This window comes from Athene noctua, chromosome 1 (genome assembly GCF_965140245.1).
Source record: "Athene noctua chromosome 1, bAthNoc1.hap1.1, whole genome shotgun sequence".
Classification (NCBI taxonomy): domain Eukaryota; kingdom Metazoa; phylum Chordata; class Aves; order Strigiformes; family Strigidae; genus Athene; species Athene noctua.
This window is the reverse complement of record NC_134037.1, coordinates 236,661,080-236,680,837: the sequence shown is the minus strand read 5'-3', so window position 1 is coordinate 236,680,837 and position 19,758 is coordinate 236,661,080. Positions and strand designations below refer to the sequence as shown.

The window sequence follows — 19,758 nt, the reverse complement described above, 5'->3', positions numbered from 1 at the left end:
GATAGTTACAGACTATGTAAGATGCTTCTTTGTAACTGTGTGGAAAGTTAAGGTCTTTTTTTTATTTTATAGGAAATGCTGGAAGCACTCAAGGCTCTTTCGACCTTTTTTGTTGAAAACAGTTTGCGCACCCGAAGAAACTTGCGTGGAGACATTGAACGACGAAGCTTAGCCATAAATGAAGAATTTGTCCACATCTTCAAGCAAGTTAAAGAGGTAGCATTTTTACAGTGTGACTAGCTATATTGTGGGAGTACTGCAGTGTAATTTAAAGCTTAAAAAAAGTATTAAGAGAGATTTTGATTTTACAGGACAAATAAACTTTTACAGTAAAATTGATTCATCGTTTGTTTCATTTGGTGAAAATCCTGTGTAGAGAGAGATGATGTTTCAAACAGATAAAATCCCAAGTGAACGCTGATCTTTAGAGGTGCATTCATGCCATTAACAGGGAGCCTAGAGTAACTGTGTTACTTGTAGCTTGGGCATCTCATTTTGGTGGGATGAAGTTGGGCCTAGGCATGGTATTTCTGATTTAAAACACAATTACTGTTACTTGAACTTATTTAGGAGCTTGAGAGTATAAACGAAGATGTGCAAGCAATGAGCAGCTGCTGTGAAGATATGTCCAGTCGTCTGAAGGTAATATATAAGTAGATGTGCTTTGTATGTTTTTCCTTTTGAGGTCAGACTACTTTCTTTTAAAAGGATAAATAATTATTTTTAGGGATTAACAATGACATTGAGATGTTTCCATAGTATGTATATTATGTTACTTTAGGATATTGTTACTTTTTACTTACTTAGAAAATGTATTGAGGAAGTAATTTCAATTTCTTCCAAATTGCAATTCAGAATGCAGCAATATACTTATTTTGAGAACAGCAATCTGATACCCATTTGTGAATGGAGAGAAAATATTAGATGGGATGTGTGTGAGATTAAAGGGTTAATTATGTTTGTGTATTTCCATTTAAAATTTGTGCCTTCTGCATTGACTACATCTATGTGTTCATATAAATTCATAAGAAAATATCTTGTAATCCGAAGAGGGAGGCAAATCTAGTGTGCTGTCTTCATTCTTTTGGTTTTGTTTCATAACGTTGTCTTAAAATGCTAATATTCAACAAAAGCAGTTCTGTTTTGTATTAAGCCTGAATCCATAACATTCTAAGGGGGGGGGGGGAAAGAGGTTGTGTTTTATAATGCATTACTAAATCTGGCTTGGTTTTAGTGTACAAATTCAATATTGAGTACAGTGATGAGTTTAAAAGGTTTATGGACACTGAGGTGCAGATGTTTTGCCAAACCAAATCTGTTATGAAGATAGCACATAAATGAGAATCCTTCGTGAAAAAATCCTGTGAAAACAGTTGCTTTTTCCCCTCCTAATGTGTACGTGGGTACTTGAGATGTCCCCCTACTTAGATTAATAGGTTTCATAGTCATTTTATGTAATTCCTATAAGAACGCTGGTACTTTGATGAACTTGTTCTGGAAAAGTGTGAGAGTACAGTGTAGCCCACTGCAGTACTTCATTTTCAGTTTTGGAAGGCGATGGGTAATGCACCTTGGGAGGTCTCAGATCTCTTTGAATACTGTTAATGTGGATGTATTCCCTAGTGCAGTTCAGGAACTGTTTGATTAAACTCTTAGATGTGGAAATGAGTCAAGTGTCCATGCAGATTTTTGCTCTAAAAGGCAGAAGTCTTTAGATCGTGAAGTGTAACTATCATCTGTGATTTTTTTTTTTTTTTCCCAGAGTAGAGCCACCCTGCAGTGATTTCTTTTTCTGTTAAAGTCAGTAGGTAGTTTTGTTCTGTGCCCCACATTAGGTTTCCTCTAGAGCCCTGCAGAACTCTCAACTTGTCTCAATTCAACCAATGTTTTCTTTGTATGAATGTAAAATAAATTAATAAGCCCATGAAGTAGTACTCATTTGTCAAATACTTCATCTGTAATAGGATGTGAAGACTTGCATGTGCTCCAGCTGAATAAGAAGACAAAAATGAACTAAGAGTAGAGCAAATACAAGATACAAAAAGGAACATCTGTAGCATATAGGGCAGAAAAGCATGCTAAAACTGAACAAATACAACATATAAAAGGGACTATATGTTGATAAGCCAAAAAGCTTTGTACTTTTTTTTATTTTGTAAGTTTATAATACCATCCAATGCAAATAACCAGATACTGTCAAATCTGATTTCAGGATAATGACTTGATAAGAGCAGTGACTGAAAGGGAGAGAAGGAGGCAAGTGCTAGAATGGGTTGAAGGATAGTGAAAGTTTTAGTTAGTATACTGAGGTGAGAAAGAAGAGAAAAATATTTGTATTTTGGATTTGCAAGAGTTATCAAATATCAACTTTCTGATTTTTCGGGCATGTCTGACTTTTCTGCCAGTTACCTTCTTTTGGTTAGATGTAAGCTCTTAAATTACATAGGTGTAATAATAACAACAGTATCTGATACGCATTTTAATGCATGTAAATAAAAACTGGCTTCCTGATATATCTAGCTGGATCCAGAAAAACTGCTTTTCCTTCCTTTCTGCTGTCCTACTGTTAGCATTCTTCCTGGCAATTAGTACTTTTGTACAGAAAGCACTGGAAGCAAATTTTTTCTGTCTTTTTGGTTTATTAAAATTTGCAACTCTGAAGGAAGTGGGGGGGAAGTCTGGAATTAGTAGATTTCCATGCTGAATAGTTCAGGTCTAGTCTTTTGTTGTAATAGTCTTTTTTTTTGTTAGGCTGAAACATTGACAATCAATATTATTAAAAAAAAGTCTAAAATTAATACCTACAAATTTAAATATTTTTATATAAGATATAAAAAGCGTAAAGATATCTTAAATTTTTTTGGAACTACTAAATGTCCAGTAACTCTGTCAAGTTTTTATTGAATTTGCATGTTAGTCCATAGTAGTTCCCTTTAGAAAATTGAGTAACTGTAGTGCCCACTGTCTGTATTTGTGGAACAGCTCAGGCTCCCTCTGATGACTGAAGTTGTACTTGAGTGGTTTCAGTCCTCCTTTCACCTTAAAAAAGTGTTCCTATACCATGATGTTTCTTCCATTGTAGCTAATTTAGTGTGGCAGATAGAAAGGCCGAAATGAATCGGTGTGTGTGTCTACTTGCATTAGACCTCTCACACGTTTCAAGACTGGCATCCTCATTTTGGCAAATGCTGTAATTTAGACCTCTTACAGTCTTGAAATTATTCATGCAGAATGTCTTTATAGCTGTTTTCACCTCTTCACTGGCAATGTTATTCTCTATTGAATGCATTTTGAATTCAGGATTGTTTTTTTTTTGTTATTTTTCTGCCTGAATGATCACTGGTGGTATCCAGTGGGAAACCAACAGTTCCAGATGTCTTTTATCTTCTTGCTGAGTGATGAACTTCAGAACTCTTCAGTTGCAGCAATCCCTTTAGTCATGCAGCTGTTGTCTGTAGCAGAATAGTTTCTGCATGGATACCCTTGCGTTGTCATCACTGAACACGAACTTAAGTGCATCACTCTTAGAATCATAGAATCATTCTTGCTGGAAAAGGCCTTTAAGTTCATCAAGTCCAACCATAAAGTGAACACTGCTAAGTCCACCATTAAACCATGTCCTCAAGCGCCACATCTACATCTTTTAAATACCTCCAGGAATGGTAACTCAACTACTTTCCTGAGCAGCCTGTTCCAGTGCTTGGTAACCCTTTTGGTGAAGAATTTTTTTCTAATAATTTTTCTTGGTCCTTACATCCCTGTAAGCTGCTTGGGCTATAGAGCTAAACTTGCTTAGACCAGCAGAGCTGTGTTCATACGGTCTAAAATGTCAGTATGGACACTGGTACTGGGCAGTTTAGCACCCAAAGGAACTTGTTTACTGTTACAAAATGAAAACAAGTTACAGTTGGTGGACAAACAAAATCAGAACTATTTCTAATATTTATAATAATGTTTTTGTATTAAGTATAAACTAGAAATCAACTGTATGTGAATATGAATGTATAGAAAGATGAAAACATACACAGGTAAGGATAATATTTTTTTCATGCCTGAAAATAGGGAGAATTAATGAATACTTGAGAAGGGCTTTTGTTTCAAAGAGTACACTCAAAACTGCTTATAGTCAGAAAGCTTCAAAAGTATTACATATTTTAAAGGTTGGGTGATACATTTGATATGTTTGTGTTTTTCACATGCTTAATGATTCTAATTGTATTCTAGGCAGCAAAGGAACAAACCCAGGACTTGATAGTAAAAACCACAAAACTCCAGGCAGAAAAGTATGTATACAACCTTATTTATTTCTTGAAAACATAACAGTACTGATGGAATTTTCTTCTAGGTCTGATTCTGCCACTCTTACTTTTCAATAGTAACTTGTTGGGGTTTTTTTTATTTGTACTTTGTTTTTAACACTATCTGTGTTTGTAGCTCAATTGGAATAAAATACTGAACTCTTTGTTTATTACTAGAAGATACAAAAAGGTAAGAACATGTGTTAGTGCTTGTTGCAATAAAAATTGGCCTTTCAGGGAAGAGAATCTGTTATAATGGTACAGTATTCTGAACATGGATGTGCTGTCAGTTGATAATGTAAGTTATATTGTTTTGTAACAGATAAGGACCTACTCAGTGTCTCATCAGTTTCATAGGCTTGTTGCTGTTGTTAATGTTTCATATCCAGCAGAAATCACTCTTGTTCAGGGACTGTGTAGGAACAGAAAGTTGGATTATAACCTACTCTGACATATTAAAAGCTAACTGTGAAATACAGAAGTGCTGTTCAATGAGCCTAACATCACTTTTTCTCTTGGTTTTCCAACCTCTTGTGGAAGAAAAGATTTGTTAGGGGAAGGGGATAATAGCCTATGACGGATTCCAGGAATCTTCCTTGGTTTTATGGCTAGGGTATCTGTTTTTACAGCTATAGGCTTTGTCAGCGTAGAAGAATGACTCTCCTTGCTTTATGAGCTTTCTTCTGAAAATTATATACAGTTCACTGGAGATGAGAAATAATTATTTCCAGTGATAAGTTTCTGGTAGAATTTATGGCTGTGGATAGCTCTGGGTGCACTTTCAAAATTAGTAGGTTCATGTTGTATGACCTTCAGTCAGATGTGGATTATGTCCTGTGAGAGTGTGAATGTGAAGTTAAGAGTGTAATCTGTACATATTTAAAAAGTTGAATGTAGAATAACAGCATAAAATACAGTGCCAGTTGATCTAAAGTGAAGGATATGGCAAAGTCCCAGTTTAAATCAATGAGCAAAAGTCAAGTCTTAGAAAATTTGTTATTTTAAATACAAGTATGTGAAGTAGTAGGACAGACACTTCTCTTTTTGTAGTCTCAAGAAAAGGAAAGCTGCTTTCATTCCTTGTTCTGAAGCAGAATGGAAGATATCAAGACCAGTCCCAAGTGGTGTATGTCTAATTGGCCTTAAATTCTATTAAAGGAGATTATGCAGACTGTACATCAGTACTTCTACAATACAGTCCTTACTCACACAATAGTTTACTTAAAAGACTTTATGCTAATTTCTTTAAGAGACAGAACATCTCCCTAGTGTGAGGAGGAAAAAAGGTTTTAGGAAATAGCCTGTCCTCCTAAGGGTTTGTGTGACCTCAAAGTGCACATGTAGGAAAAATTTCTCTTCTGAAAGACTATTTTTTAGGTGTGCCATAAAGTGCCCACTAGCAGAAGCCAAACAGTATTTGTGATCTTACGATATGATGGTTATGGAAGACTCTTAATGCCATTTATTAACAAAATCAACTTTTTTCCTGGCTAAAGTTATGAAATATTTAAGCAAAAGCTACAATGGGAATGCTGTTTTGTTCCGTTCAGGACATTTTAGTCATCTTTTAACTCATTAAATAACTGTTTTTTCTGATGTGTCATTCTGGTTTACATCAGGCACATCAAGAGACATCTGCCACCAAATGTGAGGGAAATCTTGTCTACAGTCAGACAAAATGCAGTTCTTAAATTGCTGATCCATTTAACTTATCAGGTGACGCTTCTTAACCAGCAAGGGAGTAAATGGTGAAACTGGGAGGGCACGGCTTTTCTGTCTTCTGAGGGTTGTTGTAAAACACTGCCTGATTGAAATGCAGGTACGAAAGCTTGATCCATTCAAAAAGAAGGCAGTTGAAACAATGTCTCTAAAATAAGAACAGTCAATCTAGAACAAGGTAGTAATTGCTGAGCATAATCAATTTTTTAGAGTTCTTACAAAAAGATGTTTCTCTTCTTATTATGAAACACAGAAGTTGTCTTCAGATTTCATCAGTCCCAAATTTCTGTTTCCACTTTCTGTGGTTCTACCAGCTGTTTATTTTATGATAGCCTTTTCACAAGAAAACATGAGTTAGACAGAAGTTTCTTGAAGTTTAGGATAATAGGAATTGGTATTCAGATAGCACCAATGTAGTGGAATTTCCTGTGTAATTTTTTAGTTTAACATCAAAGTACTTTTTAAAAAACAAATTCCATTCTATGTACCACAGTGTTTGTGACTTAAATTCTTAAATCAGTGCTGAGTAACGGAATGTTTTTAAACATTATCCTGAAAAATAGTAGTTGTGTTCTTCGTTTTCCCGTTTGTTAGGTTCTGCTTTTGAGGATGATCGTTACTGAGCATTTTTAACTAGTGAGATAAAAAATGTCATTTTGCCAAGCCAGTTGTTTACACTGTCCTTAAGGAAAGTTATTTTGATTCTGCCCTTGTCACAGAGTACTACATGAAGTCGTCCTCTGTTTTCACGGTTTTTAGTCATTTCTAAAAAATAATTTCAGAAATTATTCTGATTTGCAGTTAGTGATTTGCTGTGCAATATTGATTTTAAAAAAAAAAGTTTTCTGTTATAAATGTTTAGCATTTATCAGATTTACTTTAGCTGACCATATTTTCCTAGGAGGAAAATGTTATGATTTGATTCAGTGTTCTGAAGCTGAAGGGAGACAGTATTTTCAGATGCATTTAATGCATTTATGGTAATTGGAGATTAAGATTTTTAAAATATTTAATATTTTGTATTTGATATTTTAGGGAAGATGGGCTGCTGTCTTCACTCAGTATGATGAAGATAGAAAGTTACTTAGGCAAATAATTGAGCTTGTATTTCACAGCTTTTTGTCCCTTCATTTTGAAGGAATACATGTTAGCTCTGGCTTTGATTAAATATGTCTAGTTGTCTTTCTGTAATAGTCTTAAGGCTTTCAGTAAATGACAGGTGGAACCTTTGGCTTGGATAAACCCTCTTCATGCCTGGTCAGTTCTCATGGAAAGTAAATTTTATTATATCAAGTTTAAAGCAAACTGCAATTAAAAGAACAGAATGTTCACTTCAAAACCAGAGAAAGAAAAGTCAATAGCCAAGGTCTTTTTGATTGGAGTTGTAACTTTATTCCCCTAGCTACACAAAGCAAATAAAGGAAAGATTGAAATAGTAAGTCCACTATTTTCTTATATTGCAACATATTTTGCCCTTGCAAATGTAGATATCTCTTCAGAAATTTTTCCTTATGTGGCATTTGAACCTGTGTAGTGTTGTGGTTTTTTTCTAACCAAGAACTGCATGATAGAAGTGAAGAATAGTTTCCCCAAAGATTCAAAGTGACCATGGGAACTGAGTATGAGGATGAACATTTTAATTAAGAATGCTTGTTTGTGCTTTCATCCTTGTGCATACTCTTTCTCTTCTGCGGCACTTAAAAAGGAATGGCTGTCTTGGTGGTTCTGTGCAGTTACTAGGTTTCTTATACTAAGTAGTTTTTGCATTGTATCATCACCTATATAATTAGATGGGGTTCAAGATGTTTTCAGCTTCCTAAGCTTCTTACCTGAACTCTTTCTTGGTCATCCTGCTGTCTCAGATTTGTGGTTTGAAGGTATAGTGGTCCACCTGCATTATCCTGTAGGTAATCTGATGAGCTATTTGGGACTTCCTATGTTGGTAAAATGTATGATTTAAGACGCTTGGTTAAATAGGGTAGAAAAGATGTTTGTCTCAGGTTTAAGTTAAAACTCCTACATTCTCAGGTTGTTGCTTTGCGGTGTTGTCTTCCTTGTAAGCTTGGTTTGTGAGCTTTAGACTTGATACAGCATAAATGCTACAGTATGTTACATAGATAATGAATTAATCTTCCATTAATACAATTGCAATTGTTTTTTATTTGTGAATATTGTTAGAGTTGTGCATTTCTTTGGTCAGTTAGGTTGCTTGGTTTGAATTTATTTTCTCTGTAAAGACTAGTTAAAACTACCGTACGTTAGAAGCATAACAGTTTTCTTTACACTGTTAAGCAGATTCCATAATTTAAATATAGGAACCAACATGTGGTTTTTTTCCCCTCTTCTCTCCTTAAGATTGAGACTTATCACAACTTAGTAAAACCATGTAGCGTGTAATAAACCATTCAACCCATCTCACTATAGCAAGGTTAATTTATTGCTGTTCAGTAATGTGGTGTCTTGAATAGAATGTTTGTTTTAATGTATTGCATAACAAACTGTGATAATAAAGAAAAATTGAGGTAGTTACTTTAGACAATTTATGTGAATTGTTAAAAATCCACTTCAGTATCTTCACTAGATTTCTATATACTTACTTGAGCACACTAATATTGCTTTCAGGTTGCATTAGGCTTTTTATGTGTATTAATGAGGAGATTAGTTTGTTTTCAAACAACATCTGCTGTGTTTTAAAAGATGTGGGTTTGTTTATTGCTATTGCTAATAGGCTGACAGAAAAAGGATCTTGTTCCTTGAAGTGAGATTTTAATAAAAGCTTCCTGTGACTTGTTGGTTCTCTTGTTATACCTGAGTTTAGTTTGGTTTTTTTTTTTTTTTCTTTGTGTGAAACTAAAAACCTGCTTGCAACACTAAACTACTTCACTTTGCTTTGGGAACAAGTGTGTGTAGTTCAGCAGTTCCCAAACCAAAGAAATAAGTCCGTTCCAAAATACTGTATGCAGAATGCCAGAAGCCTGGCTTCATAGTAGTTCTGCCAGCCACTTAAGGGTAAGGTATTGTGCAAGGTTGTTTTTGAGGTTTGCCACAAATGACAGTCGTGAATCTAACAATTGAAGAAAGAGACCAGAAGGTAATAGTTACAGCATTAATTCTTATAAAATTAGAGCAATTATGTCAGTGTATGTATATGCTCAGGGAGATCACAGAAAATAAGCCTGCAGAAATAGTAAATTGGTGAGAGTTGGAAGTAGTTTTCTGGAACTAATGAAATCTGTATGGAAAACTGGGAATGGAAATGGCTTGGACAGATATTTTTTGAGTCAGGCTAAAGTTTCTGAACTTTCGTTAAGATTATGCACTTGAACACCTTTACACTTAATCTTGTTTTGCTAGCTTCTATCAATTGTGTTGTTAGAGCAAAATGTGTGTTTTGATGTCAGTCCTTATTTTGCTGATTCTGGAAAATTAAGTTTCTGTAGCACTAGGAATGTTCACTTTTAAAAAATACAGTTAAATATGATTCCTACAAGTATTTTGGGATGCAGCAATGTGTACTTCAATTTATTTTAATTGAATTGCATTCAGACTTGCTCTTTATTTAAATTCAACAAACAGTTCTTGGAGGTCAGGGAACAATTCGACTGTCACCTCTGTGCTCAATACAAGGTCAAAAGTCTTCAGAAAAATGTTTCTTAGTGAACATCTGCTGCTTGAGTAGTGCTGCACTACAGATCTCGTGCTGCTTGTCTGTTGCTGGTGCTTTTTTCCTTTTTAGATAAGTATCTTTTTTGTAATAGTTTGGAAATTATGTAGGAAGTTCAGCAGTATTTGTAGCAGGTTAGAGAGGTTTGCTTTCATCAGTATGTGCTGAGAAAAGTGGTTACCTGGTGGTTTGCAGTGATGAGACAGATGTATTTCATGCCTTGACCTTTTGAAACTTGTTATTACACTTATTCCTGTGAATATGCTTTATGAGAAAAAGCAATGATTGCCCAAACTGAATTATAATTTGATGTGGGGGATGATGAAGGCTTGAAATTCTGAGGCTGGTTTTCTTTCCTGATTTGCAGTAAAGTAAAACATGGTAACAGGGCATAACACAGGAATCAAAACAGCTAAAATGGATCTGAAAAAAGCCCCAACTAATTTGTACCATTTTAGCCATGGCCAGCAAGAGAAAGTGCAAAGCCTTATTTCCTGACAGCTTTTCTACCTGGTAGCCATGTACTCTGCTGAAGCATGAAGTACTCTTGATGACTATGAAATGAAGTATGGTCTTACAGGTGGAGAAACGGTAATCGGAAGTGCAGCATCAGTTACATGATACCGTTCCTGACTGATGTTTGTCTAATCTGTTCTTAGAAGAAAAGCCCAAGAACAGAGATCCCATGGTCTGCCCTCAAAATTGATTTTGTTTCTTTATTGTTTTCCTACTATCTGATTTAGTTCTCCTTTTGCTGCTGGTTAAGCTCATTTGTTCTGATCTTATTCCAGGTGGATGTAGAGAACAGCGTGTAATTTTAATGCCTTTGGCAACATTTTTGAATTTGATGGCAAATTTGAAGCCAGACTAAGCAGGCCCCTTTCAAATGTCTTTATATCAGATTGTATAAAAGATACACTGAAGATTATCAGTCTGTTTGGTACAACAGTATCAACTTGCTAACTTCTACAGTGCAGAAAAGAACTGGAAATACTCTTTCACAAGTTAGAAACCCTAACTTGTATTTTAACCATTGCTAAACACTGGTTTACCTAGTAAGTATATATATGACATGATTGCTAAGAAGTTTTGCAGTTGAAAATAACTTATCCAGACTGTTCTGTAGATACATACCAATGATGCCTGATCGGTGTGTAAGTAGAAAATGACTGAATTCTATGAATTTATCTACAGTATGTAAGCTTTTTTATTCTAGTGTTTAGTAATCTGTTTGGCAAGATTTGAATCATTTCAGTGCAGTTAGTATCTTTTATTGCTTAACTTTTGATTTAGCCTTTCTCGTTTTTACCTGTTTAGAGCAGAATGAATTGTATGGCAGGGCTGCAGCATTGCAGGTTTAGATGGGGATTACAGATGGGAAAAGCCTTCTAAACTTAAGTCCATTCTCCTGCTGCCAGCTATCACTTGCATGATGATTTTCCTAAACTCATCAACTGTTCAACATATAACTAAGTGAATTATTTTTGTGTTTTGTACTTGTGTTGTTCTTGGAACACTTACCTCAAAAGCTTGTTCTTTCTAGTAAAAGCCTTTCCCTAATTTCCAACCCAGTTCTTGGATATAAATTTTCTATTTTCTCATCTTGTCCTTTGTGAGAAGAGGTGAAGGAAGCTCTTCAGATAAATTAGGTTCTCCATTCCCATGATCATCCTGCTAGCTCTGGTCTAATGGGAGTCCATTGTTCTTGAACACAGATGATCAGGATTGGGATCTCTTTTCCAGATGAGGTCTTACTAAAGCCTTCTGTAATATTACTGCTATTTTCCTGTATCCTGGGAACGTTAGACAATTCACTGTAATTTTCTGTGCCTTCCTATTTGTAATTAAGGAGAAAGTTTCATAATTATATTCTGTGATGGAACTGGTCACTGATTACCTTCTCACAGTATTTCATTTCTCCTTTAATAAAAGATGTGTTTGACAGACAAAATGTAGAATAAAACCAGTTGCTCTCAGCAATTACAAATGCATTTTTGCACCTTGTACTTAAGAATGGTTTCCTAACATGTACTTGTGTGAAAATATTTTGTTATATAGTATTGTATATTTGCCTTCCACAAAAACTGTCACAGAAAAATAATTTTTCCAGCTGCTACTGAAAAGCATTTATATGTGTCTGTTAAAGATGGTGTATCTTTGTGAGTTAGAAATACTTCATCTCTCTAAGGCTTTAAAAGTCTGTTGAATCCTCAGTACAACAAACTGAAAGTAATTTTAGAATGTGTTGCTATGACTTGTCCTAGGTGAAGGAAGCTAGCAGATTTTTATGCAGTATTTGGTGGCAAGATAAAATTAAACTTTGGAAAAGCCTGTTACTCCTCCACCTCATTTTTTGAGCTGTCTAGGTGATAATCCTAACAAACAGTGCACATTTGTATTTCGTTCAAGGGAGAAGTGCATGAAGTGCATAGTTTTCCCAGCCTTTTGAGTTCTTTTGCAAAAGAATTCTGTCTCCCTGGTAACGATTAAAACTGGGGAAATTGCTCTTTGTTGGAGTCCCGGCCCCCACCCAGGCTCCAAAGTCTACCAGTGCTTGGCTCTTCCCCCTTTGCATCGGTGCAGTGTTCCCATGATCTGTTAGTTTTGTTCCTTTATGCAGGGATAACTCTGTAAAAGAAAAAAAAAAAAACAACCCAACTGTTGGATAACAGCACAGTGTTGCCTCTACTGTACTGCACTTGCTTAGGACATAATCTAGAAATTATGATGTCTGTAGAAAGGCCAGTGGGTCTTGACATGTCCAAGTGTCTGCACAGGTACTGACTGCTGTGGGTGATGTAAGATGGCCTTACTCTAGCTTTTGTTGTTACCTGTGTTTTGCATATAGCACTTATCGCAGTGAAATAACCATAGCAAACTTGAGTGGTATTTTAATCTAATTCCCTGCTTTAATAAGATCGATTAAAATAAAACCGATGAAAAAAATACCTGTGTGACGGTATTGGTGTCATTAATGCTGTGTACAACCAGGTAGAAGTCAAGGGTACGTAATACTTTGTGTTTTGCTCCTGAATCATCATCTAGGACACAGAATCTTTCTCATGCAGACTGGTAACTAAAGCAACTTTCATGGCCAGCATAATCAGATGTGGCTAACCTGGGTTTTGAAACTGAGTAGCTTGTTGAAATCCTATGTCCTTTGTAAAGAGCCCAAAAGAAATAGCTTTATCAAAATTCAGAAACGTGATTTTATGTTTAAGATCGATGTTTCTCACTACCTCCAGATTACTATCTCGAGAAAGATAGATGAAGCATTGCTGCCACCTTGAGGTTGTTATCTTGTGTTTATATTGTGAAACTTCTAACTAGCCAGTATTCTAGATTTTGATATATTGGCTCGGGTTTATAAAAGTGAATTATTGGAAGTGTGCAGAATGGGTCAGTGAGCAGTTACGACAGGCGTTAGCCGAAGACACAGCCAGGGATGGGAGTGTGTTTAAAGCATGGTATTTGACTGAACCTTGTTCTCTGTAGCAGCAAAAAAGCAACAGAGGGGAGGTCTGCGCAGAGTGAAGACTTGCAGGCAGAGATACTGACTAGTGAGATCATCTGCTGATGTTTGTAATCCCAGGAGTGAAGAGGATGCAGAATTCCAGCAGGCACTAATGAGTGTTCTCTGGTCCTTGTTCTTTGAAAGTCTACAACTCTGATTCCAATAAATCTGCAAAGCAATCTGAAAAACTGTTATGGCCAGTATATTGCACTTCTCAAAATCAGACCTTTCCCTGCCCCCCATTTTGGTGAAAGTATACATTCAAAAAATCTGAAAAACAGGAGATAATAGTAAATGGAGATCTTCTGTAAGAGCACTTAAAAGTTTATGCACTCAAGAGATACACAGGAGGAACAGAAAAGTTTCTCAGCATCCCATCTGCTCCTGTGTTTGTGGAAGATCTTGTTTCAGTTGAATCCGAAGGTCTTCCATTTGCTTTCTCCAGTCTCCTTCCTATCTTCCTTCTTTTCTCTAAAGAGAGGGATAATCCAGTGTAAGTATTTTCAGCTTTGTGGTTTTATATTAAATTGAGATTTCCATCACAAGAGGAGAGACCCAGAGCAACTATTAATTAAAGTTAAATCTCTAAATTACATTGTCAGTTGTTTCAACCAAATCCAGTGATGGTGATGTTGATGGATTAGACTTCCCGAGCACAATGGTGTGAAACAGGAATGTGCTGTTGAAAGCACCATCATTGGGTAAAATTGTAAGTGGTGTTGCCTAATTCTCAGTTTGAGTAGCTACATCATATGCCTCTAGGTTTTTGGGGGGTTGAGAAGGGACAGTCATAGTATTTTTTTATTATTATTATTTATTGTAACTGACTGTTGAAATGACCTTTTTATATCTCAGAAGAATTCTGAAGTGTAGTTTTCATGAGCAGTTTCGTAGCAGCAGTGAATTACGTAGTTACTGCCCTCTTGCCTCTGGCAGCTTGCTGTGCTGGCGTACCCTTTAGTACAGGGTGTGTGCTTGTACAGAATTTAGTACTCCATAGTCCCTTAGTACAGGCCTGTGGTAAACTGAACTAGAGAGTACATATAACCTTCACCCAAAAGAAATAAATAAAATACAACATTCTTGATTTTTCCTACCAGATTTCTTCTCTGATCTGCTTCACTACATGATAGTATAAACAACAGTTCTGGCATGGTGGAAGGGCCAGTACAGGGCAGGAATGATCAGGGATGACTGAGGCAGCCTAAGCAGCTGACGTGGCTCAGGCTTCATTGCAGTGATGGAATACGTTGCTACAGAGCAGACCTGATCCATCTTTCATCTGTGTTGTGAGAATGGCATAGTTATCAGAAATTCTCTCACAAGCCTAATAATTAAAAATACTCTTTTGTTAGTATCCTGTCTGTTAATTCTTGTATGTTTTGTAGACAACTTCTCTTGGTATTTTTTTCCTCTGTCTCCAGTTGAAGTTACACCATGGCTTATCACTTAATCACTTTATCACTTAATCTTCCTGCTGAAAATTTACTGAATGTGTTCAAAATGGTATTCTTCTATTCTGCTTCCACTGTGTTGACTTTGTATGTCAGGAAAGCGTTACGGTGGGGCTGGGGAACAGTGCCAGGTTTGAAGATAGTCTTGTGTGTCCTCTCCCCAGTACGAGAGCTTTATCTGAAGTTATTCAAAGAGAAGGTGGGGCAACTTAAATCCCTTCAGACTCATTATCTCAGACATCTCCCCTCTCTGCCTCCAGTCTTCTGGTACTTTCCATTCTCTCTTAAATCTCTCTCTCCCCATGTCCCATTCTGCGTGCTAGAAAACTGACTCCACCTCCTTGCCAAACCATTATGATATGCTTCTCAATCTCTTTTCTCTCTTCCAAATACCTTTTCTTTCTTCCTCTACCTGCGTTTTCTTGTTTACAAGCTGTGTATGCACTCTTGAGCCCTTTTTAGACTCACTTTCAGTGAGCTACCACTAGATTACTTGGAAAGTGCTGTAATTTGTCATGGATACATCTGCTGTCATTGCTTGTTTAGTTGGCCCAAATCATCCTCTCTCTCTCGTTCCTTCCCTGAGAAACATTCAGCTTCATGGAGACCCTGAATCTGCAATTGCAGAGGAAATTAAATAGATTGATTTTTAAGCATTACACAACTGTCAAAGTAAAGGCAAAATAGCCACATCTGCATAAAACCCTGGGGAAACCTTACTTAATTAAAGATACGGTATTAAAGCATATAAGGTTTTGGTTTTCCTTTTTGTTTAGGTGTCTTCTGTGTAACTCCAAGTACTGGGTTTCTTTCCTCTTTGATCTTCATAAATTTTACTGTTAAAACACTGTTGGATTTTATATTCCCCTCCTTCTCGCTGTTCAGTATGCCAGAGCACTGACAATTGCAAAACATTTAATCTGATCTCTAAAAGAGTTTGTGGAGCAGCAGGATGGGAAGGTCATCCATGTTTACAGAAGGGAAGCCAGTTTTCTGTGCTTCTTCAACTGAATGAAGTCCAGACGCTAGCTGAATAGTAGAGAGGGGTAAATAAATAAAAGTGTACTTTTCAAGCTTTGATCTTGCCAGGAAATTTAATTATTGCAGTCAGTAGTAGAAGTGTGCTTGCCTGTTTTACCACCCTATAATAACAGTGTATTTATCTTGCAATAATGACATTGGAAGCTGAAATAGTCTTAAAGTCTTAAAGAGCCTTATTCTTCTACAAATAACTAATTAGTGTCTTTTCAATGTCCTGAAACTTAGTCTTTATTTCCTGGAATGCTGTGTGCTCAAGCCACAGTTTGAGCAAATTCTCTGTTGCTACAGGAATTCCAGTCCTGTCCTGTGCGATAAAAAACTGCATTTATTTGTGTCCTGTGGTTATAAGGTGTGTGACAAAACATGTGCAAAAAGATGCTGCCCACAAGATGGCGTTTGCATGCTAGATCCCTGAGGCGTTTTTTTCAGGGAGGGTAATCAACAAAAGAATTAACCATTGCATTTTGATTGCTTGTGAGATTAGTGAATTAGTGTATCCCAACTGTATGCTGTTAAAAAGAAATAGATCTGTTCTACAGAAAAGTAGAGTTATCAAATGATCATTTTCTCAGTTAGTTGCTACGGCTTTTTGTATCCTTGAAAACATGAGCTGAAACTCCATTCTTTCCTTGATTAATTTAAAAGGAAATAACTGCAAGCCTTACAATTGTACAAGCACAAAGTACCTGGGTTAGATAACTTGTGATATAATTGCTAAAGGAATATTTTTTTTTAAATACTAGATTTTCAAATGTGCTAACTTATCTTTCTATTGTCTTTACTCAGTAATCTATGTAAGCTTAATAGAAAATGATATGTGAAGATGCAACACAAGTGTTTGCTGGCAAGAATGTACTATTAGGATTTATTAAAACTGATTTGTAATGCTAATTATATTTCCAAGAGTATGAATATGCAAAATCTGAGATAAGCATAAAAAGTTAATGTCCTCTTCACTTTGTTTTATTACAGTCAGAGACTAGAAATGAAAGCACAAGTTGCAGATGCATTCATAGCAAAATTCCAGCTGACACCAGATGAAATGAACCTCCTTCGAGGCACAAAAGATGAGCCAATTACTGAGGTAGCTCAATGAACATAGCTTTGCCCTGAACTAAAATGTAGAAATGTCCTAGCTGAATTGTATGTGAGATCTTACCAGTTTGTAATTTATTTTCATATGAAAGAATGTACCTTTTAAGAGAATGGTGAATTTCTGATGAGTTTGAAATGTGCAATGAAAGATTCTAGTAAAAAAATCAACATTAAATTCTAGTTTGTGTAATGAGTTTAAGGGGCAAATGAGCTGTCATGTGATTCTGCACTTCAAAAAGACCTTTATGGAGTCTGCATTTTCAGTGAAGATGTCTTAAAACTTCATCACACTCAAATAAAGCAAGTGAGAAATTTGCAGTCTTTGAGTAATATGTAGTACTGCCCTTGTGCATCCATGTGTGCGTTTTGCATATGCGTGTTATGTAGGTATTCAGTGATTTGAAACAATATAAGCTAAGACTTTCCCTCATTATTGTTTGATTGGTGAAGATATTAGGTGCTGATTAACTTTTAGCCACATTCCAAAACAAGTTTTGAATATGTTTATGGTTTAAATAAGTATGCACATTGTTTTGCAGTAAAAGCAAACTGAATGATGAGAGAATTGAGTACACTTAATAGATTTTTAGTATTGTAGTTGCATAGAAACCTTCACTTAAATGTAGACTACCTACTGAGACATACTACCTGGTTTCCACAGACATCCTGTTTGCAGTTAAAGCATTATGAAAGATATGGAACAGATAGCCATAAACAGTGCTAACAAAAGCATAAATGGAATGTGTTAAATGATTGTGCACTTGATTAATTGCTGTATGCCTTTGTACCAACTATTAACTGTGAAAGAACATTCAGGTTTCTAAAAACTCTACACCAGCTGAAACCAGGACAACATGTTGCAGGGAACAATGACAGCAATGCTGTGCCATTTATTTGGTGCTTCGTTTGCAGTAGAATGAGGATTAGGCCTTTTGATACTTTGATCTGTCTAAAAAATGTGCAGAAGTAACTGAAATGGCAGACTTCAGTAAAATAGTGTGTGCTTTTCCCTATGATAGAATCAACCAGCATGTTTAAAATATTTTTAGTCAGCTTCTGTTTTGGCAATTTTTTTTTTTTTCTGAAGGAAGAGTGACTTGGGTTTTTATAAACATGATCTTCAACACAGTTGATGCAAGACAGTAGGTTAAATCTGTGTCCTATTTCACTTAGAGTATGTTCTATGTGGCTTGAGCCAGAACGAAACTGCTTTCCTGAGGCAAACTATGTTTAAGTCACAAGAGATATAGCAAACAGTTATTTATATCTGAATTAGCTAGTTTCCTCCGTGATGTTCGAAAGATTACTTCATAATAAGACATGTGCTTGAAAATGTTGGTGGATTTCTGTTTGCTATCTGAAACAGTAACAAAATAACCTTTTTGGCCATATATCCATGTCATGTAAGGGGTTTTTTTCCTTCACTGCTACTAATATTCAGAGGGGAAAGACTGGCCTGGAAAACCTTGATCTAGTTTGTTGCAAATGTTTGATTTTTCTTAGAAATTGTTACTGCATTATATGAAAACAAAAAAAAACAACCCTGTAATCATTGTCCTTTATAATGTTACAGTTTGCTCTTTAGTTGTTAACATTAATGGAGAGAAGATGATGGAATGCATAGTAATGTCCTCAAAATCTCCCCAAAGTGTTAACTAATAAATGTAAAACACACACATGCTACTTAAAAGCCATGTTAAAAACTCAGCTTTGCTGCTGATGATTTTTTTTGTGTGTGTGGTGGAAGAAAAGCATGATGCAGCGGGAAAGAAAAGAATCCTAAGGCTCTTAAGGTGGAATGAAAGGCAAGAGGTGGCAGAGGGGAGCTTGTGTTTTCAAATCGGCAGTTGGAACACAGACCTGCAAAGAACATAAATATGGAATTGAAAAGGGGAGTATAGAGTGCTAGATATTTGGATGAGAAGTTACTGCTTTTTAAACACTGCTCTTTTTTGTTTGTTTTTTGTTTTGTTTTGTTTTGTTTTGTTTTAAATTGATTTAGGACTTTTTCAAGGCTTTGGGAAGAGTAAAGCAAATTCATGATGATGTCAAGATACTCCTCCGGACAAATCAGCAGAGAGCAGGGTGAGTGCTACTTAAATGAGTGTAAGGTAACTATTTACTAGTTAAAAGCAGAAGTCACAACAAGGTCTCATTCTTTACTTCATATGACTTACAGAGTATTTCATAAAAAACCCCAAAGAATAGTAACATATTTTAAAATCTTAATAATTTTAATTATGCTGTGTTGTATTTGATTTATACATGCCTTTGCTAGTACTACCTAAAATAGTAATTGCAAATAAAATCTTTTTGTCTTGTAGCTTGGAAATTATGGAACAGATGGCTTTACTGCAAGAGACATCTTACGAACGACTTTACAGATGGACTCAAAGTAGGACTAAGAATCTTTTTATGTTTATGAATATTATGATGATTTCTTTAATTCCTTGATGTGGATTGAACTCAGCAAAAAACCTTTCCAAGATTCATTACCGAGGCTTTAGGTTTCCTTCTTAGTGAAAGATTTGTTGTGAACCAAATAGTTAATTGGAGATTCTATCCTATTTTGGACCAATCTTGTTTCTATTTGTAAAAGTGTATTTTTTTATTTGTATTTTTAGATGGTTTTCCACAGAGAACAACAACTACAGTTTGGTAGTCTAAATAAATTGTTAAGTGTATTGTACTTCATTTTCTTTCAGGTTACAGGGAAGTTGTTTTTGACAATTTGGTAGTAAGATCTAATTTAGTGGGAGGAGTGGCTTATTACCTTTTAAAAAAGAAAAAAGAGCTAACCTTATTTTATCAGGATGCTCTTTTGAATGATTGTAGGTGATTATTTTTTTGCATATTTAGTCTGGATCCAAGCATCAGTGTTTGACGTAACATCTTGATAGTGTAAAATGTAGATGCCTTTTTATTACTTCTCTTTTCTCCTAAGATATTGACAGGAAGATTTGTGGAGAAAAA

At 35.7% G+C, this 19,758-nt stretch overlaps 1 protein-coding gene across 1 annotated transcript in view; it reads left to right on the top strand.

Moving 5' to 3' along the window:
• Positions 1-19,758, top strand: part of COG6 (component of oligomeric golgi complex 6) — a 58,667-nt gene that overhangs the window by 719 nt on the left and 38,190 nt on the right. Inside the window, exons 2-7 of the mRNA XM_074913752.1 lie at positions 73-216; positions 571-642; positions 4,225-4,283; positions 16,663-16,774; positions 18,788-18,870; positions 19,110-19,180. Coding sequence (XP_074769853.1) covers positions 73-216; positions 571-642; positions 4,225-4,283; positions 16,663-16,774; positions 18,788-18,870; positions 19,110-19,180 — 541 coding nt within the window. The remainder of the gene's footprint in view (positions 1-72; positions 217-570; positions 643-4,224; positions 4,284-16,662; positions 16,775-18,787; positions 18,871-19,109; positions 19,181-19,758) is intronic.